Raw genomic sequence first — 27,304 nt, forward strand, 5'->3', positions numbered from 1 at the left:
TTAAATCCAGTCAAAATAATGAAGAACAGGTCCGAATTCTGATGGCTTGCATTCTTTTATTCAGAGCATGGGTTTAACACAAATGTTTTGCCACTAGGAAATTAGGGAATGTATTAACTAAACAAAATAACAGAAATGTAGTTTGTTGGTGTGCTCATTCTGCTTCATTTAAATTTGTTTTTAAATTGAAACTATGCAATGCAGGAAACTTATTACTTATTACTTCAATGGAATGTCAAGTTAGGAATACAGGAGGTGATATGGAATTATGGAATATTTATCCTGAAGTGTTTTCAATCACTAAGCTTTGTATCAGTGCAAATAACATTCCTACAAAAGAATATTGCAAATTCTTTTATTAATCCAAGGCATTACTAAACTAGTGTTTGTAAATAATGGGCTGTAGCTCTCCTTGAAATGCCCTTCACTATTGTTAAAGTCCACCCATTTTCTGTAACTGCTTGTCTTATTCAGGGTTGCGGATGGGAAGGGGGGTGTCCCAAGCCTATCCCAGAAGCTGTGGGTGCAAAGCAGGGAATAACACAGGAAAGGCTGCCAACCCATCACAGGGCACACTCACATATGCATACCTACAGACAATTTAATAATTCCAATTCACCTCAGCATGTTTCTGGACAGTTGGAGGAAACCTGTGAACTTTAACAGCATGGGGAGAGCATGCAAACTCCACACACATGGAGCCATAGCAGAGACTCAAACCCTGCTCACAGAAGTACCAGTGCTACTCATAACCACTGCACCACAGCATTGCACCTCTCCCAGTTGTTTAAGTGTTTCTGTTAACATTAGGAACCTCAGAGACCCTGGCCAGGACCATATGACCCGTGGAATCAACTGGCCTGAATGCTTTGAGAGCCTGACAGTTTCTGTGTGCACACTAATACAATGAAGGACTGGGCATTTTTAAAAGGAACTCACTTCCCCTTTAATACCTGTATGGTTGACTCCATGGGGCTGAATGCATCCAAAACACGTGATGGAATGTTGCCAGATTCATTGACCAACTGAAATTTCAGCCTTATCTCTATCGGAGAGAAGCAGTCAGTGCATGCCTGAAAAAAAATTCATAAATCAGTGAGTGCATGCAGCTGTTGGAAATCATACCCAACACAAGACTTGTTGCAAGCAGAACAAATTGTTTTGCTTGATATAGGGTATCATATTAACATCAAGGTGGTCTGATTTTAGTTTCAGAGCTCAGTCTGCAGACCTCTAAGGTGAATTTGTTTAGTTTTGACTGTCAGTTTACACAGTTGGGAGATGGATAATGTATTGATGCTCAAGTGCCAAAATAACACAAACGGGTAAGAAACGGTCGAAGCCAGGTGTGTCCAGTCTTTTCCACAAAGAGCCAGTGTGTATGCGGGTTTTTGGGATGACCCCGGTGATCCCAGTTATAGGGATCAACAGCTTATAGCTTTTGTTCCTGCTATTAAAGTTCCCTGTGAGGCATTGCAGTCTGCATCTGGGTTGTGTTTCCTCTTGTCGGGGTGACAAGTATGTCCAGAATTCTGCCACTGGGATTCTTACTCCCACAAAACACTCTGCTTATATTACGCCTGCTCTGTATAACCTTCACTGCAGTGATAAGCCATTTTGAAGCATTTTTGATTTTCACTTTCTATATTTAATACATTAGATTAAATATTGCTCCTTACTTTCAAGGCACCCCATGGCCTTGTGCCACAGTACTTAACTGAACTGCTCCTGTCCAAACTCTTAGGTCAGGGGTCGGCAACCTGCAACTCACCAGCCGTGTTCAGCTCTTTGAGCATGAAGCTGTGGCTCTTCTCAGAACGATAGACGCATTCGCATTTTCATGTCTTAATATAATACTGTCGTAAATATAAATGATTTATTTATGGGTTAATATTATTATTTTTCATTTAGATATTTATTTACCTATATGTGAATGAAGTGGTCCGACGTGCGGTTTTGTGATGTCTTAACTGCATAATTTACATCTTTCTCAAAGTCATTCTCTATGACGAGAGTATGTCTCGTGTCATAATGTTTGTATTGTTTACCTTAAATTTGCTTAATTTCATTTTATGTTCTGTTTGAAATTTTTAACTTGCTTTGTTTGTTGTGGTGGCTTAATGGTTAGGGAAGCGCACTTGTAATTGAAAGACTGCAGATTCGAATCCTTGACCAGCAAGGCACCACTGAGGTACCCTGAGCTAGGTACCGCCCCCAAGCACTGCTCCCCGGGCACTGAATTAGCTGCCCCCTGCTATGTCACATTGTCACATATGGGTTAAATGCAGAGAACACATTTCGCTGTTGTGCACCTTGTGCTGTGGTGTGTCAACAATGACAATTAATCTCTAAATTGTTTAGTTTAAATTGTTTTTAATGTATTATCTTGGTTTGTTGTAAGATTTTGTAAGGCAACTTTCAGCTCTGGAAATGTTTTATATAAATTAAACGTTATTTTTAAATTATAATTCAATTCTTTTATGTACAATTTGTTTCTATTTGTGTTTATTTCTGGTTTTGATATTTATGCATCATTTTGTATATGTGTTTATATTTATATAGTATTTAAAAATGGTATTTAAATGGTGCTTTTTGTTGGTGGGGGGGCAGGGAGTGAGAGATGAACAAAATTTTTGTTTGGGGGGGCGGGGCTAAAACGGGAGGTTCAGCCAGGTTGCTATACAAGCTAGAACTGCCACTATCACAGGCATGAGAGAGGGGGGGCCCTGAGCAGTATTGCATAGCGCAGAGTTGCTATGGATCATTTAGGGACATTGATGTATTTGACTGCATATTTTTCGACTTGGAGGGATGGACTGGATACACAATCAAGATAGATGAATATGGGTCAGCCACAACACTGCAACTTCAGGGTGCACTTTGCATTTTCATGATGGTTCCCTTACTGCCCTATCCATGTTCCTCTTTTTTACATACCTTTAATTTGGTGATCATTAAATCAGGGCAGTTTATCTCTTTTGTCAAACTAAAGGTGCCATCAGTCGATGATTTTAATCCATTAACAAAAATAAGACGCTTTTCCTCTTGCTTAGCATCCAGGTCCACTTTATAAAGAATGAAGAGATGCCCCTCTGGAGCAAAATGGATAACAGACAATACAGTCAATCATGCTAATGAAATGGAATGCTGATAAAACATTTTACTGACAGTGACAGATAGAAACAGCTTACAGGTAGCTACATATACTTACCCTTCACGCCCCCTCTCTTTGGTTTGAAGCAAATTTTTAACTTAATATTTTTTTCCGTTTGAGAAAGAGAAATAATTTTAGGATCGGCTTGTATTGTTGGGCTTAACTGTATAACAGCAACAGCTCTAAGATAAACAGTAAAGAAACAGATCAGCACAATTAATTTTAATATATATGTGCACATATATACGTGTCCCTGCCTCGTGCCCATTGTTTCCGGGATAGGCTCTGGACCACCCGCGACCCAGTAGGGTAAGTGGTTTGGAAAATGGATGGATGGATGGATGGATATATATATATATATATATATATGTGTGTGCATGTGTGTGTGTGTGTGTGTGTGTGTATGTATATATATATATATACACATATATTTTCATTAAAAGTTACTTTGAGATTTGCAATGAAGATTTTAAAGAAATATTTCATGAAGATTTTTCATTTTGTTTGCTTTTGAAACATTTGAATGCACTTAGATGCTGATGGCATTATAATGGCATTTTCTGTTTATACTTACTCTAAAATAGTGACCATTCCTTCACTTCCCACTGCAAGGTATTGGTCAGACATTTTAGTGATTGCCTGGCCAAAGTATTGCAGCCCCGTTTCAAAATGCGCAGCTGAAATTCTCTAGAAAGAAAAACAGACAGCAGATAAAACACTTCTAATGTACCACATTTTTAAAGAAAATAAAACAAATTAAGTATGTATTTTCAGGGGCTTACTATAATACCTGTGAATCTTTATTTTTGCAATAATATGCAATATGTGCTTAGCTTTTACCTATGGTAGTTACGTAAAGAAACAATCATTGCTTGAATTAATTAGAAAAATCTTGTGTTATTTGTATAAGTGTGACTTCATGACAGAAATGGTAGCTGACCTGTGAGAAACGGTTCCTGATGCCTCCTTCATAGCCATTGAAAATATAGATGCTGCCACTGGACTGGCCATTATCTTCTTCTAGTGGAGCTCCAACAGCAACATCATTGTAACTGTTTCCATCAATGTCTCCAATGTCTGTGATTGTAGAGCCAAATCTGGCAAAGATGTATTTATCCATGCCCTCCATCTCCCAGTACTCCTCCGTAAATTTTCCCTGCATGATCACAGCCAATTAGTTCTATGCATCCACGTTTCAAACACTTACCCAGAATAGGGTGTAATTTTTTTTTATTAAAGCAAAATATCTTCTGACAAAAACTGCCTGGCACTCAGATTTGACATTTTTTTGAATGGATGGAGTTAACCTGTACCTACAGTGTCTAGTTATACCAGTTTCAGGGTAGGTAAACAGTCTAAGGCTTGTGACTCACCTCCTCAAGTTTGTAAATGTAAACCTTTCCCTCCTCTCCTTCAGCATGAAAGAAAGGTGCGCCAACAAGCAGATAGTCAGTCTTCTGGTCTCTGTCTAGGTCCAAGGCACACAGCACTGATCCAAAGTATGAGCCGACCTGAGCCATTTGGGACAGACTGAACATTAAGAACATTACTGCTGGAAATCATGTCTGCTTAGACAATCGTATTCATATGTACTGTTAGGTTACAGATATAGACGGAGCCTTGCAGAGCCCAGCTTCTCCCCCCTACATCCTAATTGCTGGAGTGCTGCTCTGCCTCCTTCAACGTTAACTCGTTTATTAATGTCCCAGAATTTAGCAAAAGATTCTAAGTGGACAGTTTAATAAAAAGCCAGTTTTGCACAAAAAAATCATGTTTTTTTTTCATCAACTTTAATTTTCATTATTCTTCCTTTTCTTCTTCTTGGTATTGTCATTTCTCCAGTGGCTGAAATATTTCTACATGACTCCTTGATTTATGTCCTGACTGATTGCATTTTGTCTAATTTCGTTTGCTATACTGCTCCCAAAACTTAACAAACTAGCCAAACTGTGCTAGAGTTTAAGATGTATTTAAGAAGCAGTCGGCAAATAACTTAATATTTTAATGAATTTTCATGCGAATATTACGAATGAATAAGCAAGAATGTCACTTGCAGTGATAAGCTATCTTGATGCATTTTTAAGTTTCATTGACGTGTTTCAAAAAAAATCCGGCACTATTTAGCCACAATAGAATACCTATAGCAAATATAACTAACTAATAAACAAATGTACTGAGTGGCTTATTTGGGACTTTCCAGCCACCCCAAACCCTAACCCCCCCGCCACCCCCCCGTACCTTACAGTGATTCTCCTTCTCTCTGATTCTGATGTAACCCCTGTGAACTGTAGTTAATTTACAAAATCGATCAGAAGTTCCTATAACAAATCTGAAGTGAAAACCAATCAGTACTGATTAGATGTTGATTAAATCATGAAGCCCCTGTTTTCAATCACAGTCAAAGTTATGTCTTGGTCCCAGTGCATAGAGTTCGTCAAAAAACTTGATGAAACACTAAAATGTTAAGTGAAAAAGTTCTCTTTAAATTGCAAAGTAAGTCTGGCAGAATTTGAGATGGGTTGAAGTTTTCAATCACTACCAAAGGAATCACTGACCTGCTTTCCATATAGGGTCTGTATCGACTTTTGGGAGGGTTCGACAAACACAAAGACAGCACCACTTAAATTGTGTCGAGGTGCGCCTGAAATGTACAGGCTAAAGCTGGGTGTCCTGGCAGATGTCACACTATATCCTTCAAAGAGAAACAGCACAGTTCTGTATACCATAATATCTACATTCTTCATCAGTATGTACTATGTGCATATTTTTCATTAGTTCTTAAATACCCAGTATCATGCATTTAATACAAACAAATGTATATATCATATGCTGGGAATGCTTCAACTTTGATAAAGTGGAACTTACAGTAATACTAGTAGATACATTTCTGACTGAAATTTATAAGGGTTAACACATGAACATACTGTTGTTTAATTTTCTAGGTGTTTACCTAAATAGGAAAACTCTTTTCCTGTGGATGTTGTGTTTAGAAATTTCACACGGTTATTCGTAGGATAACTCAGTATCACTCCCCCACTCCAATCATATGCCCCCACAGCACCAAAAAGACGTGATCCCTGTATAGACACAAACACATATATCAAGTCTCTAATAGTGCAGAACACCCTGGTACAAGCACTCATTGAGTAGTACTCATTTTAGAGGTTGAATTCAGTGTTGGACCTTCAAGATTGTATTTTCATCTTTAATCAATACTGTTAATTACACATTTTGTATTTTACCAGTCGCATTTTTTACAATTGCATTCTTATACTTTTTTGTATCATAAAAATCTAATATATACACTAGTAATGTGTTAGTCTGATACTAATGGCAGGCTCACTGCATGTCATTTTATGCACATTACATAAACCTTCACTTACATCATGCGCTAAATGAGAACTAAATCCAGCTTCAGAAAGGGTGAAGTGAAATGCCGCCCCCTGCTGGATTCCTGTGGAAGCAGAGCATTTAATAACTGCAAACTGATGCAGCCTTTTAAAATACTGCTGTGATACATACTGAGCAACAGCAAAGTCACTTTTAGTAGTCTCACCTTCAATTCCAATTATGCTTGTTTCTAGCTGTTGGAGATAATCCTCCAAGGCACCGTAGTCATTCACCATAAATAAGTGCTTGTCGTGTGGCTCCAAAGCAATTTGCTGTAGCTCTTTCTGCCCCTTTCCTCTGGTTGCTTCTCCTACCTAAAAGTCATAAAAGTTCTTGCTGTACTTAATGGGAAAAATAAGCCCCCCTTCCCCCGCAACTGACAACTTTTACCATTGCCATTACCCCCCGTGCCCCATTCTCACAATGCTTTCAATTAGATAACAGGGTGGCACACAAATACAACTCTGAACTTGCAATTATTTAGTTATTAAAAGTGTGGGGCAGCACGGTGGTGCAGTGCTTAGCACTGTTGCCTCACAGCTCTGGCACAAGTCTCTGCCAGGGTTCCATGTGTGTGGAGTTTGCATGTTCTCCCCATGTCGTCGTGGGGTTTCCCTGGGTACTCCGGTTTCCCTCACAGTCCAAAAACATGCTGAGGCTACTTGAGTTACCAAATTGTGTGTGTGAGATTAAGATAAGCAGTTTCAGAAAATGGATGAATGGATAATTCCTAAAAGTTTCACAATCTAAAATACATAAAATGCAGAAATTGTAATAAAAAAACAAACCCCAATAGCAAAACGGGTGATGCCTTTCATTTTAGGTGAATTTAAAACTGTTGCAAGATCCATTTTATCCTCTGTTATCTCTCCATCTGTCAGCACAATAATTATCTTTCTTGAGTTTTCTTTTGACCCATTTTCAGGCACAAAGACATGCTCACTGTAATGAAAAGTAGAAAAATTTCAGAAAAAATGGCAATGAGTCTGAAAGAACATATGGCAAAAAAATTCCATACTTACAGCACATAGTTTACGGCCGATGCAGTGATCGTGTATTTCTCAATCTGTTTTATGTTTTGAACCTTCATAAGGGCTTTCTCGCTCTCAGCGTTTTCACTGAGTAGTAGTTCTGGTTGTACTACATTTCCATACTGAACAACAGCAAAGTTACACTATCAGAAAAAAAGAAAAATAAGTGTTTATAATCCCTTGATTGAGTTTATATGGTCGTTTATATGTTTAATTCACCCATAAATCAAAAACAAAAAACCAAATTACTAATTAAATTTATTTCTAATCAATTCCATTTCCATCCGTATAGAGGACATGTAACATTTAAGAAGGGCCCTTGTCATAAAGCACTTTAGAGAATCCCAGGCCCAGTCCCCAGTGAGTAACACACCTTGGGAGAAGCCAGACTGGGAGAAGCCCATTGTCCTCTGGAGAGTCCAGATAAATGATTAATTCAGGCAGGGTGGGATAGCGCTGGTAAGTATGGCACAGGCAGTTTGAACAGGTGAGGTAGCAGGTTCAGTGGCAATGGCAGGCTGTAGGACAGGAATCCCCACTTCCGGTCTGGGAGGGTCCAGACTCAACCACACTTACTAAACCTGGCAATTAGCTAGTAAGCTGAATGTGGTGTGTTTCAAAAGGAAACTTTGCAAATTTTGTTGCATACTGGCCCCCCCAGGACCGGAATTGGGGAACCCTGGTGTAGAAGAAGCAGGGGGCTGGTATTCAGGGGGGAGAGGGTCAGCAAAATGAATGAGCAAATGTGGGGCAGAAAAGCAACAGTGCAAGACAGCAGGGTGGGAACCATAAAGAAGTATAACCAGGAGGGAGAGGTAACTGGGAGCCCAGACAAAAGGGCAGCTCGTCTGAAGCTGATGACACTGATCCCCACCCAGCTCTACGACCCTAGCTGGAGACAAGTAACTACCAAGAGATAACCTTCCTATATGTTAAACAAAACAAGCATTTTTTAGCCTACATGTAAATACTGAGAGTGAGCCTAAATCTTACACATTCAGTTTAAAACTATAGAGGATTTTGCTCTGCAACTCCTTTCCCTTTCTTCTGTGGACAAAGAGCTTTTATGGAACGAAAATATTTCACAAGTAGCCTGGGGCATGTTCATCTGGGGATTTATAAGTTAGTAATAGCAGCTTAAATAAATAGGAAACTTAACAGGAAGTCAATGTAACAATAACAAAACAGGTATAATATGACCGAACTTATTGGCTGCAGGATTCTGCACCAGCTGAAGTTTTTTAAGGATAAAAAGGTTCACCTACAGTGGATCGACCTTCAACAGCTGTCCTTTAACATCAATTAATGATTCTAATGGGTCCAAAAGGATATTATCAACTACAATATAAAATGCTCCATTCACTGCTTTCATTAATGCAGTTTCCATCCCGTCATGTGGTCTAAACCTAGACTGAAAAAATTCATGATTTTCTTTTTCTAGAAGGGGCAACAGGTGTTATCCTCCCAAGTCCGGATTTGTGTACTAGAAGAATACCCTTGTAAACTGAACTGCTCAAGATACCTTACCATTTTCATTTCGACTTCCCATATATTATATTATATTTTGCAAGATATTAAGCCAAAGTACGTACACTAAAACAGCTTTCCCAAACTTTTTTCATTATATCGCAAATGAATTTTTTTGCTTTTTTGAAGTCTTCAGGTTCAATACTTCCAGATCCATCAAGAACAAAGGCAATTTCTGTCCCAGCATCTATAAAAAGAAGTTCAATTAGGGAATATATGCCGCTATAAAACATTCCTTTAAACTATTTTGCTAGCAAAGTATCTTTTTCACAAAGACTGATCTATAAAAAAATAATCACATTGAGACTTGAATTAATCTCATTAAAAAAAAATATTTTAATCTAAACTTGTATTAACTAAATGTCTGGTGTTCTAATGGATGCCTATCTGTTTGAATGGTGCATTCAAATATGGAGTCAGATGCTCTGTGAGACTTAATATTGTACCAGATGCCCATTACCTTCCTCATCCTCATAGTTATTGTTGTTGTTGTTGTTCCTGTTAGCGCGTTTACTTCTGGTCTTGCCATTAGCTGCAGCACACAACAGGATAATTAGTTAGACACTTAACGAAATTGTGATTTAAACTTGCCCTATTACTGTGGTTCACATCTATGTTCTTAGAGCAGTGGTTGTTTTCCTGCTATCCCGTCATAGTCACATACATTCTTTTGTTTCTGTTATATCAACAGTATACAAAGGTTATTAAAAGACTATGCGTTCCCACGCACAAAACCAATTACAGCGCAAGATTAGGCGACATCAGGTTTGCTACAGGAGACACGCCGTCGGTACGCCATGTACTTCCTTATTCAGACTGAAATATCGTGAGAATACCGTGGGAATACCACCACTAGAGGGAGCCAAATAAAAACAACCACTCGTATGTGGATAGGCAGGATAGCAATGCTTGCAAAAAGCATTTTAAACATCATTTTCACTAACGTTAAAATAATTCCACATAACAGACATTTTTCTAACTTTAGTACATAGTTGTGCAAGGCAATACAGGTCATCATTTTAAAGGGAATTATTAGCAGTAAATATCGGCTCATTTTTAATCAGTGGCCAATGGTGAATTGTTGCTGTATCGGCTGATACTGATAGTTAGCCGATACAATCGGTGCATCTCTGGATCTTTTAGTAGAAACTACCAAATATCACATTAAACCATCTGACTTTAAAGAGTAATTCTCAGAGAACAGTTTAGCTGAAAAAAGCAGTATGTGAAGTGATCCACCAAGAACACTTGGATAATAGCAATGTTAACTATAGCCAAAACGTTTTATGTCCCAAACAGTTTTAAATTCATTGCAGTTATCCATGGCACAATATGCAATATATACCATATGTCACACATACATTATAGTGTTTTGCTTATTAGCTCTAAAAATATGTGTATGCAAAAGGAGTTAAACAATGACAAAATAATATACTTACTTTCTTCTAGAGTACTTTTGTTTTTGGTGATATCATTTTTCATTTGTTCTACAACTGTAATGAACAATATAAGAAGTCCTGAATTACTCTGTGATCTAGACAATTAAACATTTTTCAAAATAGCACACACACACATACACAGGTTTGTAATAATATCTTTGTGGGGACTCACACAATAAGTTACCAAACAAAATACAAAAGTTTTTGTATTTTAGTTTTTTCATAGCAGTCACCAATTTCTATAAAATACAGTTTCCCCTTTTGGGGGAAAAACAGATATTTATCACGTTATGGGGACATTGTATCCCCATAAGGATAGGTATACCCGCTCACACACATACACACTGTGGCGATGGTGGGCATAGACACCCTAAAATTAAATGCAAAATGTGGCTAGAGTTTTTCTTCATACCCCTGTGTGTGTATATATTTACACTATATGGACACACCTCTCACTCATTGAATTCAAGTGTTTCATTCAGACCCCTTTGTCATGCCCTGCTCGTTGGCTCCTCATGTGTGCCACGCCCCCTGATTATCCACGTGTGCTTCCCTGATTGTCTCCAGCCCTGTCTGATTACGTTGCTTAGTCCTGTTGTATTTAAGTCCTGGTCTTGCCTGTTTCCCTCGTCTGTCATTCATGTTAGTTGGCGTGTGATGTATCCTGGTCCCCGTCTTCCGATTAAACCCCTTGTTTTGCCCCATATTCTGCCTGCCTGCCTGCTTCCTGCTTGCTCGCTTGCCCAAGCGATCGCCCGCTTAATTTGGTACGGAACGTTACAGAATGACAGACCCGAAAGAAAAGCCAGCTTCCGTAGCTGAGGAGGACTACCGCAGTTACGTGGACCAGCTGCTATTTTGGATTGCCCAGCCCGGTATCCGGGAAGATCCCCCGGCATGGGACCTTGTTGACCAGAGCTGGGATATCCTGGACCGTATGTCCCTGGAGGAGGACGCGCACCTCGCGGAGGAGGTGCGCGAGAACTTTCAGCGGCTGGACGAGCTCCGGAAGGAGCAGTATGTCAAGCCGCGCGAGCCGGGGACTATTCTCCCGCCGTCCGCCTTTGCTGACAGTGCGCAGCCTCCCGCCGTCATCAGGAACCGGCGGAAGAAAAGGAAGAGCAAGCCGGCGATCGCCTTGACGATCGTCCTGGGGGCGCGCGCTCTCGTCCCCGCTTGTCTCCCTGCCAGTGATCAGGAGGACTCTCCGGGCAGTTCTGGGATCACCGCCGCTGCTAAACTGCCTGCACGGGCTGCTCCCTCCTTCCTGAGGACACGACCCGTCACCGAGGAGCTACCGCCTCTCCTCGAGCAGTACTCCTACCGGCCGGAGCGACTGGCCAACAAAGGGGCCAGCTCGGTTAGGGATGCTATTCCACGGGTTCCCCGGATCCTTAAAGGGGCCACGCCCGTCTCGTCTGCGCGGGACCTGCCTGTCCCGCCAGCGGACAACCCGCCAGCAACTACACCCGAGGCGTTGTCTCCGCCTCAGGCGCTGCCTCCGGCACCTGCTACAGCCAGTACACTCCCTGCTCCTACTCAGTCCGCAGCCATGATCCTGGCCAAGCAGTTTTTGCCCTCCAGGATCTGTTCTGGCACGTGAGGGGGGAACCAGCCTTCAGAGACTCCCCAGAGGTGGCTGAGCTCCTGGAACAGCTGCAGAAGGAGTTCGCCGCCGTTACCTCAGAGTCTCCGCTCCAGAGCTTGGCCGTCGCAGAGGAGAGAGAGGAGAGAAGGGGCAGGCTTTCTCAGCAGCGGCTACAGTGCCTCCCGAGGCACTCCTTTCGCCTCCGTCACCTGCTACAGTCCCTGCAGGCGCTATGCCTGCAGCTCTCGAGCAGGCGCTCCTCCTGCCTGCAGCCCCCGCGCCCGTGCCCGAGGCGCTCCTGCTTGCAGCCCCCACGCCCAAAGGCGCCCCTTGCGCCTCTTGTGACTGTGCTCCCTGGGGCTCTTGTTTCTGGCCCCACTCCTGTCCCTGACCGAGCCCTGGTCCTTCCAGTCCCAGTCCCTGAGGTCCCAGTGAGCTCGACCACCGCTCCTCCCTCCGTTGAGGTAGAGGAGCTTGAGTGGGACCCCTCGGGGACCTCCCTGATGACTCCTTGGTCCTCACCCCAGCGAGCGGGACCCCGGCCAAGGACCCCCATGTCGGTGTCCCGCAAGGGGAGAGGACACCGACGTAGGGCTGGGGTCCCTCCCACCCTGCCCCCTGGCTCGCTCTCCCTCGCCTGCGATGTGGCTTGGTCGGCGCCTGCGGGTCCTGGCCCTCCGGGCCGGCAATCGCCTGCGCGTCCCGCTCCGCGGCCTCATCGCCCTGCCTCGCTCCCCCCTCCGGTGCCTGGTCGGTCGCCGGCGGGCTCCCCAGAGGCGGCTCCTCGATCGCCTGCGGTTCCCCCTGCTCTGGCGCGTTGGAAGACGTCGCCGCCTGCTGCGGCTCCCCCCCTCTCCTTGCCCTCGCCAGGGTCCCCTCCAGCTCCCTCGTCCCCTTCCCTGGTGCTCCCTCCTGCTCCCTCCTTGGCCCCTCCATCGGTCCCTCGCCCTGCCTCCTCTGCCCCTCCGGGGTCCCCTCCGGCTCCGGCCTCCCAGCCGCCTGCGACCCCTCCGGCTGCCTCCCGTGGCCCGCACAGGCTCCCTCGGCCGACCCTTTACTCCCCCCTCCTTCTCGCCCTATGCCCCTGCCTTTGTCCCTCCTGTCTTCGCCCCGCCTGCTTTTGTTCCTCGCCCATCTGTTCCGCCCTTTCATGCTCCTCATTTCCCGGTGTTCCCTCCTTGCACTCCTGCTTCTAGTGTCCCGCCTGTCCCTCCTGTTTCTCCCTTATCTGTCTTTCTGCTTTCCTGATCCTTTGTCACGTCCTGTCTTACGTCCTGTCCCTCGCCGTGTTCTTCTGTTTTGTTCCCGGTATCGCGTTAATTGTACTGTTCTTCGGTTCCAGGTCCTGGTTCCCGTGTCCCGTCTGTCGCCTCCTCCCTGGCGCGCCCAGTGAAGCACGCCTTTGGGGGGGGGTTCTGTCATGCCCTGCTCGTCGGCTCCTCATGTGTGCAACGCCCCCTGATTACCCACGTGTGCTTCCCTGATTGTCTCCAGCCCTGTCTGATTACGTTGCTTAGTCCTGTTGTATTTAAGTCCTGGTCTTGCCTGTTTCCCTCGTCTGTCATTGATGTTAGTTGGCGTGTGATGTATCCTGGTCCCCGTCTTCCGATTAAACCCCTTGTTTTGCCCCATATTCTGCCTGCCTGCTTCCTGCTTGCTCGCTTGCCCAAGCGATCATCTGCTTAATTCGGTACGGAACGTGACACCATTGCTACAGGTGTATAAAATCAAGCAACTAGCCATGCAGTCTGGTTCACAAACATTCGTGAAAGAATGGGTTGTTCTGAAGAGCTCAGTGAATTCAAGCGAGGTACCATCATAGGATGCCACCTTTTGAAATAAATCAGTTCATGAAATTTCTTCCCTGCTAGATATTCCATGGTTAACTGTAAGCGATATTATTGCACGGTGGAAGCATTTAGGAACAACAGAAACTCAGCCACGAAGTCGCAGACCATGTAAATTAAAAGAACGGGTCACCAAGTGTTAAGGCACATACGGCATAAACTGCGGAGACCCAAACCTCCTCTGGCATTAACCCCAGCACAAAAATCGTGCCTTGGGAGCTTTATGCAATGGGCTTCCATGGCCGAGCAGCTGCATGCAAGTCCCACAACACCAAGCCCAATGCCAAGTGTCAAATGGAGTGGCACGTAAAGCATGCTGTCACTGGTCCCTAGAGCATTGCAAACGTGTTCTGTGTCATGACAAATCACACTTCTCTGACTGGCAGATGGATGAGTCTGGGTAAGAGAACGTTACCTGCCTGACTGTATTGTGCCAACTGTAAAGTTTGCTGGAAGAGGGATAATGGTACAGTATGGGGATGTTTTTCAGGGGTTGGGGTAAACCCCTTAGTTCCAGCACCCAATATCAGTGCCTGACCTTACAAATGCTCTTCTAGATGATTGGGCAAAAATTGCCACAGACGCTATAAAATCTCGTGGAAAGCCTTCTCAAAAGAGTGTCAACTGTTGCAAAGGCTGCAAAGGTAGGACCAGCTCCTTATTGATGTATATAGATTTAGAATCATATCATAAAAGTTCCTGTAAGTATAATGGCAAGACATCCCAATACTTTTATACATTTCACTACATACTTGTATAACTACATATGTGACAAATAAAGGAATCTTGAATCTTTTATTTGATATATGTGAATCTTGAGTCCATATAAATGTAGGCACAGTATGTGCATATATGTCAATGGACAAATGGTGAATTATAATTTCTATTTTAAAAAATCTTTAAAAATTGTGACAATTCATGTTTCCAGTTCGTTTGCTTACCTCGAGCTGCGGGAGGCAAGGTCACTTCTACTGTTAATGGGTCGGACATAAGGTTACACTCTCCATTCAAGTCCTCATCCTCTGACTGACGCCTTCTGACTTGCTGGCAAATCTAATGAGAGAAGATAACACCGGACATCTATAAAAAGTTTGGCTTTTCATATGCAATTACTTTCTGAAAGACAAGTTCCTGATGTCTAATTGCAGGGTGGTTGCTGGCATATGATTGAGTGATGACTGGCTTCTGGTTGATGGTTTGTTGTTTTATCAGAACAGTCATAAAGACTTTATTATTCACCTTCCTTCGATTCTTACTATTACCATTCTGCATCCATCTCTTTCTTACATTTTCAATGCTATGCTGACTAAATCCCAGACATGAGTACCCATCTCAACTGTAGGCCACTGTTATCATTATCATAAAGCCTTCCAAAATAACCAAATTTGCCTGTTCCTTGTTATCCCCAATGATTACTGTGGTCACATCGACCGGAAGCAAAGTGATGCAGTTTCAGTTTGTGAATTAATTAATAACAAGTCTGCTGGGAAGAAAAAAAGAAGATAACCAAGACAACTTTCAGAAAAAAGAAATGGGAATCTACCAATCTGGTCTTAGCTTTGTTGCCCAGGGAAATGAGAATGCGGAATGAGGGAATAGAAAGAGATGGTTCAACATATAGGTCTTCTAAAGTCTATTCTTTGTTATCTATGAGATCCTGACCAATGAAACACCAGGAAACGGTAATAGGAAGTCGAAAGAGCTAAAGGTCATTTTAACAGAGAGCTATTTGCATAAAATTTCTGGCAAAACATCAAACATGTTCATGTTATTTGTCCCTGAAACTTAGTCAGGTCTCAAAACAGAACTGCCAAGAATTCCACTTTACATTTAACAAGCTCGGGATCACAAAGACTTAGTTTCTGTTCTTGCCATTAAAGTGGCAGGTGATCATTGGTGTCAATGCTGGGTTTGCTCTGAGACCGGTAGGTACTGCTCAAATAACTGCTTCATCATTGTCAACTCTCTGATATGGGTGCCCCAACTGGCCTTTGCCACTTACCCAGGAGTTTACGCTGGTTCTTACCATACCAACCATTTTGTCTGATCCTGAGTGGCTAAATGACGTAAATCATTGAGACACTCTCACTTCTCTCAAGCCGGTGTCACTTCTGCAATTTTAAATACATAGTTGACAACACTAACTTATGATTCACTCAAATTAACTTCCCTCTCTAGAATCTTTTAAGAGGTGAGGGGACCCAGTACTTCATGGCCATGCACAAGCAGAACAGGGGACAACCTGTTGACAATTGAGGGACATCTCAATAAGCAAATAAGGAGGTAAATTTAGACCCTCTATGCTTTAGAATCTCTTTTGTAAACATTCCCAGGAAAAAGGTGGACAAAAGAAAAACATATTGCTTTAGCCTTAATGTTCTTTAGAGGTAAGACCTCAGGGTATCGAATTTGTTACTAACAAATTCCAACATCTACATGCTACAGTACCTACAATATTCATTCCCAAACATTCAAAGGGAATGTCAATAACTGGCAAGGCCTCCAGCCGTGCTTTGGGAGGCACTCTGTCACAACCCAGACGTGGCTTACTGTTAAAAAAAACATTCATCGGCCTCCATAAAACTATGTTTGTGACAGAACACCTCAACCTGGGCCACGCATACATCATGCTAGAAACAGGGAACCAGGAAGACCTGAGCAACTGACTGGGTGGATGGCTCCAGGATAAGCAAATTACAGCAAGTATATTGGCCGTAATGTTTATAAACAAACAAAGACTATTTATAAATATCATACATTGGATGATTAAATAAGTAACTGGAATAAAGTTCTGCAATCTCTAAAAACTGGAAGTGTTTCCACAATTTTGGCCACAGTACTTTCTGGAGAATTTTAGAGAGGTCTTATAAAAGTCAGATGGGAGTTTGTAATACATGAGACCAACTTCAGTGGCTTTTGCAACTTGGGAATACATCTCTATCACACTTCCTAAGTTGAGCAATATTAGGGGATATTTGTCATTGATCAGGGGTTAAAGGTTTATCTTGTTCTTTTAGGTTTGATCCTACTGCTCTCTTGAATCTATCTTGTTTCAATAGCCAAACTGTAAAACCTCTAATTCCCTGCCTTTTAGATCAAATGTACAACGTCAAAAGTCTTCTTCCCTCACAATATCTTATCTGATATAGTCACCCAAACCACAATATGTGTGACACCTGTAACTGGTGCAAAACTCTTCTCTAAAGCAAGGCTCTTCTGAGAGTTTGCACATCATACTGATCGCAAGACCGTTGATTTATAACATACATCGTGCCACTTTAGCTACAACAAGTCTGCGGGAAACACATTTCAATGTGTTCTCTACCCACTTAGCCCACATAATAACAATGTGACTTCAACCTCTCATGTTTGGTACAAAACAGTCCCATGACCCAGCTGACACCATCCCTAGAGTCTGCAGGGTGGTTGCAGCACCATGCAATTGGTTTAGTTTTCAGCAGGAGGGAATCATGTCGACATTAAAATGAATTTAACAAAATAACTACTATAGAGATTATTTAATATTCTTCTGGGATAAAGGTTGATGTTCCAGTAAGACCACAACTGAAATGAGTTAAAATAAAAAAACCCTAGAGCTGTATTAGTTACCACAGGCCCAGCTGCAAAGGTTGACTTTCCACCAAGCTGGAAACAGAAATTTAACCCATATCCCATAGCAATGTATTTTGAATTAAGAATTTTTCACAACAAAATTACTAAAAACTATCCTGCTCATTATTATTTCCCTGTAAGTCAACTTATGCCTGGTAGCAATTCCCGTCTTCGAATTACCTTCCATTGGGTGCTGTTAACAAACCATTTCTCAGACACCGATATATAGAAAGCCACACAAGAGTTTCCTGCTGTCATCTGAGTCATAAGAAAAACTGTAGCATCTGACACCAAAGAAGAGGAAACTGTGGCTTGTAAAACAGACATAACCTAAATAAGTCTGTATGTTATTCACAGCTCCATATACGGCATCCTGTTGTAGAAGCATCGGACTTAGCAATTTCATACATTTCAATACTGCAGATTTTTTTTTACGTAGAAAACTGCTACAAAATACAGATCAGCAACACACAGAAGAACAGAGACTAATATAGGGCTGGGCAGTATCCATACATCAGGGAACAACCTAGGATGGGGCACCAACCCATTAAAGGGCACACTCACACACCATTCACTCACACACCATTCATTCACACACCACTCACTCACACAACATTCACTCACAGAAGCACATCTAGGGGCAATTCAGCAATTCTAATTAACCTCCGCATGTGTTTGGAATGTGGGGGAAAACTGGAGTACCAGACGGAAACCCCATAATTACACAGAGAGGACATGCAAACCAAGTGGAGGTTTGAACCCAGGTCCCAGAGGTATGAGGCAATAGTGCAAATCACTGCACAACCATGGGCTGGCCAATATATTGATAAAATATCCTATTGTGATTATGTACCTTCATATCATAATCAATCTGAATATTTTGAGTATTGTGATTGTTGTCTTAATCCTTATAATGCACCATTTTTACACAAATTCCATCAAACTCTTAGCCTGTTGGCATAATTTATCATTATACTTGTCACATGCTCCATAACTACTAGCAAAACAATATGGTTGTCATGAACAGAAAAACTCAAAACCCATCCATCCATCCATTTTCCAAACTGCTTATCCTACTGGGTCGCAGGGGGGTCCGGAGCCTATCCCGGAAGCAATGGGCACAAGGCAGGAAACAACCCAGGATGGGGGGCCAGCCCATCGCAGGGCACACTCACACACCATTCACTCTTACATGCACACCTACTGGCAATTTAGCAACTCCAATCATCCTCAGCATGTTTTTGGACTGTGGGGGGAAACTGAAGTACCCGGAGGAAACCCCACGACGACATGGGGAGAACATGCAAACTCCACACACATGTGACCCATGTGGAGACTCAAGCCCGGGTCCCAGAGGTGTGAGGCAACAGTGCTAACCACTGCACCACCATGCCGCCCCAAAACTCAAAACCATCTGTCATATTTTATTTGTTTCTACATATGAATTTTAGAACGAACAAGGCAGTATGAGAAAAAAACTGAGCAAGAAAAATGTACTTTTGGTATTTTCTAGGGTTACACCCTATGACTAAAAAAGAGTAGTTTCATTTGATTTATTGATAAAAATTAGATTTCCATTTTGCAGTCCATTCAATTTGTCTCCTTTTTCTGTTCTGAATCTGTTTAAGGGTAATTCTAAGGGAATTTTAAGCAAAAATGGAGCTTTGAAGTAAATAATGACAGGAATTATACTGCAATAATTATCAATATCATTTGATATGGAATACAAATCATCATGATAAAATATTTTTCAAAATCACCCAGCCCAAGATTAGTCTGAGTGACTCAAATTACATTTTGAATATTTTCAGCATCTTAATAAATGATCAGGTATCTTTTTCTTTAATTTACTTTAATTTACTAATTATTATAACATAGAATGATAAAATCAACTGCGTACCACAAACTGATCTCCATTCAGACTTTTGGCTGCTGAAACAATGGGCTTGAGTCCTTTAGTTGCATTCCCTGCAGAAAAAAACATCTTGGTAACCCAATTTTCATTCAATAATGTTGTTAAAGATCACTCAGATTACAGATCTACTATACCTTTAATGGTCAATTCAGTACAGTTTTTTTCCAGAGTGCAATGATGCAGTTTTCGGACTGTTGAATTTGAAGTGGCAACCAAAATTCTATGCAGAACAAAAGAGAATTTATCTTTTTCTCTCTTCATTTGTTTATGCATATTATTAACTAAAACAACATTTAAATACATATGAAATACCTGAATCAATATAGAAAAACACATTATAAAAAAGTCTGTAGTCACCCATTTTTGTATGGAATTATAGTTTGTCCAAATTGCTTCTCATCTTTTTTGGAAAAGCGACCCACAGGTGTGGTGTGGATGTTGAAGGTCACCACTGAAGAGAGGACTAAATTGACAGAAAACATAACATTGACCAGCATGGCATTCCACAGACACCTGCAGCAAATATGCATGCACGCATTCTGAACACAGATTGCTGAATAAAATTACACTTTTATTTACCAGATATTTTTATTAAAGTTATGTCATACTGAGAAAGCAGGCCCCAATGGTGAAATTACCGGCCCAAAATAATAAATGAATATTAAAAGTTTGTGTTCTTAATGTATGATTCCTCGCATCACAACAAATATTTTAATTGAGAGTATGGTTGGAAATAGAGCTACAAAAGAATGATCAATGCAAAAGTCTAGCCTAAGAATGATATTGATATTAGGACTACTTTCAAAAGCCAAAAGAATATGTGGTAACACTTTCCTTAAAGCTGTCATCTATAATGAATTATGGATACCTTCATAAGGCATTACAAGATCTTCTATTGACAGTCATAAGTCTTTATACTGCTGATTATAATACTTCATTATAAAACTGCATTATAATGGTCAGTATAAGAATTAAGGATTCTTTGAACTGCATTATTAAGGTATCTATAGTGCATCATACATGACAGCTTCATAAAGCTTTCATAATGCAACATAGCTATAATGTATCAAGCCTTTTTATACATATGTATAACCATATAGATCACTAGTATGCTTTACAATTTCAAAGTCAATCCAACTTTTCGTTCCTGTAAGGATTACTGTTTGATTTTGTAAAATACTTCTCAAAGCATGTTTCTACGTTAGGTTCATTTCCTCGTTTTTATCCCAATTTGAGTTTCCTCTTTTACAAACCTATTGTGAGTTACATTAATTGTCAACCTGATGTGAGGACCTGAATCTGAAGAAATTTTGTACTAATGAGGAACTTAGTGTTTGTGGGTTTCGTAGCAGTATTTCATAGCACTGAAAGTCCTAATATACATCTATATTATAATATATTATCATAATGCAATTAGCAGCATCCGATAAAAGGTAATTAAAGGTATAATTTACCGGTCATAGTAATTCTACGTTTTTATAAAACTTCAGTATGTCAGATTGCAAGGAGATGTATTCCGATGCACGGAAATAATGTACATTTTTAAATTCTCAGGTTATCACGGTTATAATTATAATATTGCTACAACAGGAAACGAAAATATTCATGTTTCAGGTAAGGAGTAGTTCCCGCCACAGGTAATAAACTGGTTGTTTGTCCTAAAAAATAGTTATGTATAAGTACATACCTGTGAGCAATATGTATCCATGAATCATTTTAAAAATATAGCGTCCCATACTCTGCGATTAAAATCCTTGGTTCCTGTCGCTTCTCGTATTTACCTCGTTTTAATTTCATAGCTGGAGGAGGTGTACATCTCTAAAGATTGCTATTGGCCAACTTTTGATTACACGTCATACGGATTTCTTTTTTTAAAAAAGCTCAAGTCGGAAAACCACATTCTTCTTTATTTTTCAACTTCCGTAATGTGTATAATGTAAAATAGACGAGTTTTTTTTCCTTTGAATAAACCCAAATGAGCAACTGCCGGAACGTATTTTTCTAGAAGAATACCATTCTAATAATGGGTAGGACCCCCCTGCTCTGAACACAGGCTAAAATTTTTGAGGCATGGATTCAATAACATGTTGGAGATATTCCTCAGAGATCCAGGTTCATGGTGACTGTGTTATGTAATTGCTGCAGATTGGCCAGATCTCCCAAAAATGGTCTTAAATCACATCCCAAAGGTGGCTTGTTTGGTGGCTTGATTGGTATTAAGGTACCTAATGCGTGCCTAGAAGACATTCTCCATGTCACTGCAGCACGACCACCATCTAAACTATTGGCACAAGGCTGGTTAATTGGATCCATTGATTCATTTTAAGTTCTGACCTCACCCATCTACAGGTCTAAATTTAAGAATTTTTCCAGTTTTCAACCATCAAGTATCAGTTAGCCTGTGCCCACTGTATAGTCTCAGGTCCTATACTATAACTATAGGAGTGTGGTCCATTGTGGCCACCTACTAGCCCATTCACCTCAAGGGCTGGCGTGTTATTGTTCTTATTATTATTATTAGTCATGTAGCTGTTGTATTATTCTGTATAAACTCTAGAGACCTTTGCATGTGATATTCTCAGGAGATCAGTTTCTGGAATACTCAAAACGCCCAGCCTGGCACCAACAATCGTGGTCAAAGTCAACTTCGCGTTTTTGCGTTAGATCGCGCTTTAGACATTCGGATGTTATCTGAGGCTCTTGACCTGCATGTTTTTAGACATTGAAAATCATTTGCTGCCAAATGATTGTCTTGTTAGATATTTGCATTGTTTTCCTAATAAACGTGTCAGTTGACTGTATATTCAGGTTTGATATATACATGCGTTCAACTGAAATACGCGATAGAAATAGTCGAGTATTTTCTATTGGAAGACACTCAAGAATAGCGCAATGTTTTTTGAGATGTTTTTTTCATCTGCACATCTCAAGATTAGAGGCAAAGCTGCTGTGGGCAAAGCAAGTGCACAACTGACAGTCACTTTCGGAATGTCGTGGGTGATTACAGTGTAATGTTTTATAATGTCCGGTTAGTTTCACATTTTCGTATTTTTTAATGTAGAGCATTTTTAGATTTTTTTTTTTTTGGCAATCGAACATTTGTTACTAACGGCAATGCTCCTGCGTGTGGACTTTCATGACCACATCCGCACAGGAAATAACTCGCCACATTTTTCATATCAGACCCGATCAGCAGAACCAAAAAGACTACAATGTGCCCGGTTGTGTACACAAAAAGGTTTGAAAGTAATCTCTTAAAATTTGTTTGACCAGATGACTTCCTGAAATTGAAAGATGTTATGTAACACCCCATGTGTCTTCATTAGCACATGATAAATGCTGCCTGCCTGCTCGCCACTCTGATGAAACTCAGAATGATAACATGTTTTGCGCAAGCTGTGCTGATGCTATACCACAATTCAGATGTTATAAGTGTGGGCTTAAAGTTGGACTTGTGAAACAACAAGGCTTGTTTCAAAAGGTAGAAACCCCATTACTGATCTACTGTGCCGCAGTAAAATCTTACGTTAGCGTTTTAACAGGCTTATACATTTGGCAGTGTGTTAATTCAGATTGATAATGTGAAAAGAACTGATTTCCTTCTAATCCGCCATGTCAAAGAAAAGCTGTTTAACCCACATTACAAGGTTAGGCGCGCACTTCGTGGTCCGGGTTCGTACACGGCGGCGCGCACATTGTACGTGCACTACAGTGCGCATGTCGGCAATCCGCGTATCGGCACGCGAAACAAGGTGGGGGTCTCAAACTACCCGCGAGACAGTTTCATACGCGACATATTTATTGTACTCTTAATCTGCCCGTGAAATCAGTCTTTGCTTTGCACTAGGGATGATACTGTAACGTAAAAGAAATTTCCTTATTAAAGTGGCTACCAACAACAATGGCAACATTCGTTCCCAGATTCCCCACAAAAAACCCACACACAGAAAACAGTAACAAGTACACTTTCCTCTATTCTTTACAAAAATATACTGTTCATAAGATGCCAGGTTTAGGTGAATGTAAGCAGGAATATGGTTTTGCTATCCAACCTATGGAACACCAAGCCAGCCACTGGCACCACCCATCATCACGTAGTATTGCACACCCCCAAAAGGCCTGTAGATGTCATAGGTTAGACTTTAACACTTCATTATTCACAAATAAATCACCACTCCAATTCAGTAACACAAGGCACAACAAAACGTCACTCTAAAAAGGGCAGTTACTAGACTTAAATGCTCCATACATACAGCTTTCCCCAACAAACCACCCACTCTCCACGCTAAACTAAAGTAGATACCCCACTGAACTTCCCTCTGTCACACACACACACACACACACAAAAACAATATGCCGCACACAAAGTATTCCCGTATGTCCCTTGCCGGTCACTCCATCCGAGAGTCAATCCAATACAGCCCAAACATCCTTTCTTGTGAACTAAGCGGCGTAACAACATCTCTGCCTCACGAAAAACAGTTCCACCGTCTCTCCCCCTAACTAAGGTCCTCTCTCCTTAAAACTTCCTCCAGGTGCCTCTCATGCAATTAAAACAATGCCCCGATAATCCTCTGAACCGCTAAACACCCACCTGATGACATTTTCCCAATCACATGTCATCACAATACCAAGGTTCTTAACCATTGAACAAGCAGGAGTGGAAAATGAGTTGTAAAAAATAATTTAATGTTACTTCTTATCTCATTTGCACCTAAGTACAACATTTGCGCAATAAGTTTTTTTTTTGTATATTTTGGATTTTATGCGTTGCCTTATGAAGGGTACATATTGGTGTACACCTCCAGCATAAGAAAGAATTCCGTATTATACTGAACAAGAAGTGACTCACTTTGCTTCTTCCGGTATAAAGCAGTATTTCAAGTTAGCTGGGTAGTTTGCCCCCTTTCAGTAAACATCATAACCATACAGTAAGTTTGTTTTTTTCACATTACAGCAGTGTTATTGTTTCATATTTTTTTCATATTGCTAGTTCATATTTAAATGTTTTACAGTAAAATAATTATGGACTGTACCTTCCAAAGATTTCCTCAAGATTGCATATGTAAGTTTCCCTCAATAGAAACAGTGTCACCTAAATCCATTGGCTTTTGTCAACTTTTGATTCATCTCTTCCTCCTCCTCAACCCTCCCCCCAGTAGAACTATTTTCACTTACCGACTCCATATTTTCATGCTGTCAGAAAATGATTTCCTCATCTTCATCAAGTCAAAGTCTGAAGAGCTTGCTGGGATCTCCTCTATCACTCTCATCCTCTCTGTCATTAATCTACATGCCTTTCTGTCACCTTAAAATGAGCTAACTGTGATGGACTGCAGGAAAATATATATGGGTTTACCGTCATAATCCGCATAATTGTGCATTATAATATCAGATTTTGCAGTGAATATTAACATCTTCCAGACTGAAACTAAGTTTTGAATAATTCACATTAACCACCTTTCTAGCCGTACAATGTACTGTATCTCAGTGGATACGTACATTTCACAAGTTGCTCCACACTACAACAAACACAGTTTGACCGTTTTTTTCTTCATCGCCATATTAAGGCAATAGTAATAAATAGTTTCATGAATGTATATTACTGTTTTATTGAAAATAACTGCGATACATATATAATTACTTTCCAGCTGGGCAGCAGACCCTCAACACTGGCGGCCATATTGATTTCTGGTCAGGATGACTACAGGATAACAAATAAACTGAACCAGGTAATGTGACCTAGATATATATTACAGGCAAGACTTTTGATAAAGAACTTGATTGGGTGTGAACCTTCAATCGTGCCCCCTATGGGATGTTGAAGAATTTGTGTCTCCTGATGCACGTTGCCTGTTCATCAAAAGTTTGGAGTTAGATTACATTAAGGGCAAAAAGACTTGAGACAGGGTTGCCAGCTTTGGTCAGCTGCTGGCATGAAATTTTCAATTCGAGACTATAGTCTGCACATGCATTTACATGTATGCAACCTTGCAAATAGTCTATAGGGTTTGCAAAATACCCCATTGTACGTAATTTTAGGTTTATAATAGAATAATATAAATTTGCCATAAGATTTCTTGTGTGAGAGTCTATAAGCGTGAGTGTCACGCCAGATACGTGAGAGCTGGCAACCCTGTTGAGAGCCCTGCCTACCGCATCTATCAGATTTTGCTCTTCCTCTTCCACCTTTTCTGCACTCCATCTGCGAGTGCATCCATGTAATAATGTGCATGCAGTGGGATCATATGTAATTTATTTTGGAATTTACCTGGAAACAACTAATGCTATTTTATGATTGGCTGGTAGGTGATTATTAACTCTGTATAGCTTGAGACAGTTAATAACTTGGCAGAAAACTCCACTAAGTTTGCCTGCACCTCGTCCGCTAATTCTATATAAAGGGACACCTTGGTGGGCATTATCCTTTACTTCTCAGCATGAGAAAGGTGTGGTATGTGTGCCTGTCACCTGGGTGAAATGTGTGTCTGAGGGTCAATGTGTGAGACTTGAGAGCTCTGGATGAAATGGTTACTGGTTTCACGGTAATCACGCTTTAAGAGTCCTCCAACATCAACCAAAGATAGCAACAGTCTTCAACACGCAAGTGCGCAGGCACAGCCTGCAGCGTGGGATGCCATGGTTTGTCTGTCTAACTTGCTAACAACTTGTCAATAATGTACACTAAAGCTTTCAGTCTTGCCTCATCTTGTAAGAACACTACAAGTTGTCAGTGGTGCAGTAGAGACAGTGTGCATGTCAGCACTTCTGGGCACTTTTTTTTAGCTGAATACCCATAAATAGTTGAACTCTTATGAGATGAGAGGCCATTGTCAGAGTGTCCACTGTCAACTCCCTCAATGCAAATGTTACTCACATTCCTTAGCAGGAGCACTGCCAGGTTTCTGGTAGTAAACAATAAACAAAAATTGACCAAGTCACCATAATGTCCTGAATATAGTTAATGACTCTATCCATCCATCCATTTTCCAAACCGCTTATTCTACTGGGTCGCGGGGGGTCCAGAGCCTATCTCGGAAGCAATGGGCACGAGGCAGGGAACAACCTAGGATGGGGGGCCAGCCCATCGCAGGGCACACTCACACACCATTCACGCTCACACATGCATTCCTATGAGCAATTTAGCAACTCCAATTAGCCTAGCAATTAGCACGTTTTTGGACTGTGGGGGGAAACTGGAGTACCCAGAGGAAACCCCATGATGACATGGGGAGAACATGCAAACTCCACACACATGTGACCCAGGCGGAGACTTGAACCCGGGTCCCAGAGGTGTGAGGTAACAGTGCTAACCACTGCACCACCATGCCACCCCTTAATGACTCTATAAATATTAAATTTGAAGTTGAAAAAGATAGGACACTTTTTTTGAAAGACCTCGTGTGTATGTTGATGCCTCCATGTCCCATTCTCGCCAGTGTGGGGAACCAATAAAAAAGGCCAATAGGATGTTGGGTTATATCTCTAGATGTGTGGAGGTGGGTGGAGGAGGTGATGCTACGATGATATAATTCCTTGGTAAGACCCCACCTAGAATATTATGTGCAGGTTTGGTCACCATACCTTAAAAAAGACATTGCTGCCGTGGAAAGGGTGCAACATAGGGCTACGAGAATGATTCCTGGTCTTAGAGGAATGTCTTATGAGGAGAGTTTAGCTGAGCTGAATCTGTTTAGCCTCGAGTAAAGGAGACTAAGGGGGGACATGATCCAGGTGTATAAGATTCTAACTGGTCTGCATAATGATATAAAAATATAGAAAGTATTTGACAAATCATTTT

The 27,304-nt window shown here is 41.3% G+C and overlaps 1 protein-coding gene across 1 annotated transcript in view; it reads right to left on the reverse strand.

The window, feature by feature from the left end:
• LOC125712378 (integrin alpha-E-like) overlaps positions 1 to 21,333 on the reverse strand; it is a 32,166-nt gene extending 10,833 nt beyond the window's left edge. The window contains exons 1-20 of the mRNA XM_048982367.1: positions 21,191 to 21,333; positions 19,861 to 19,966; positions 19,638 to 19,723; positions 19,489 to 19,556; positions 14,918 to 15,029; positions 10,542 to 10,595; positions 9,563 to 9,634; positions 9,168 to 9,289; positions 7,567 to 7,718; positions 7,333 to 7,486; positions 6,711 to 6,858; positions 6,538 to 6,608; positions 6,105 to 6,231; positions 5,710 to 5,846; positions 4,528 to 4,665; positions 4,095 to 4,310; positions 3,729 to 3,841; positions 3,212 to 3,336; positions 2,938 to 3,092; positions 954 to 1,073 (exon numbers count right to left, since the gene is read on the reverse strand). Of these exons, the coding sequence (XP_048838324.1) occupies positions 954 to 1,073; positions 2,938 to 3,092; positions 3,212 to 3,336; positions 3,729 to 3,841; positions 4,095 to 4,310; positions 4,528 to 4,665; positions 5,710 to 5,846; positions 6,105 to 6,231; positions 6,538 to 6,608; positions 6,711 to 6,858; positions 7,333 to 7,486; positions 7,567 to 7,718; positions 9,168 to 9,289; positions 9,563 to 9,634; positions 10,542 to 10,595; positions 14,918 to 15,029; positions 19,489 to 19,556; positions 19,638 to 19,723; positions 19,861 to 19,966; positions 21,191 to 21,239 (2,325 nt within the window). The 5' untranslated portion in view covers positions 21,240 to 21,333. The remainder of the gene's footprint in view (positions 1 to 953; positions 1,074 to 2,937; positions 3,093 to 3,211; positions 3,337 to 3,728; positions 3,842 to 4,094; positions 4,311 to 4,527; positions 4,666 to 5,709; positions 5,847 to 6,104; positions 6,232 to 6,537; positions 6,609 to 6,710; positions 6,859 to 7,332; positions 7,487 to 7,566; positions 7,719 to 9,167; positions 9,290 to 9,562; positions 9,635 to 10,541; positions 10,596 to 14,917; positions 15,030 to 19,488; positions 19,557 to 19,637; positions 19,724 to 19,860; positions 19,967 to 21,190) is intronic.
• Positions 21,334 to 27,304: the final 5,971 nt, after the last annotated feature.

The sequence above is a fragment of the Brienomyrus brachyistius genome, chromosome 17, assembly GCF_023856365.1.
Source record: "Brienomyrus brachyistius isolate T26 chromosome 17, BBRACH_0.4, whole genome shotgun sequence".
NCBI lineage: Eukaryota > Metazoa > Chordata > Actinopteri > Osteoglossiformes > Mormyridae > Brienomyrus > Brienomyrus brachyistius.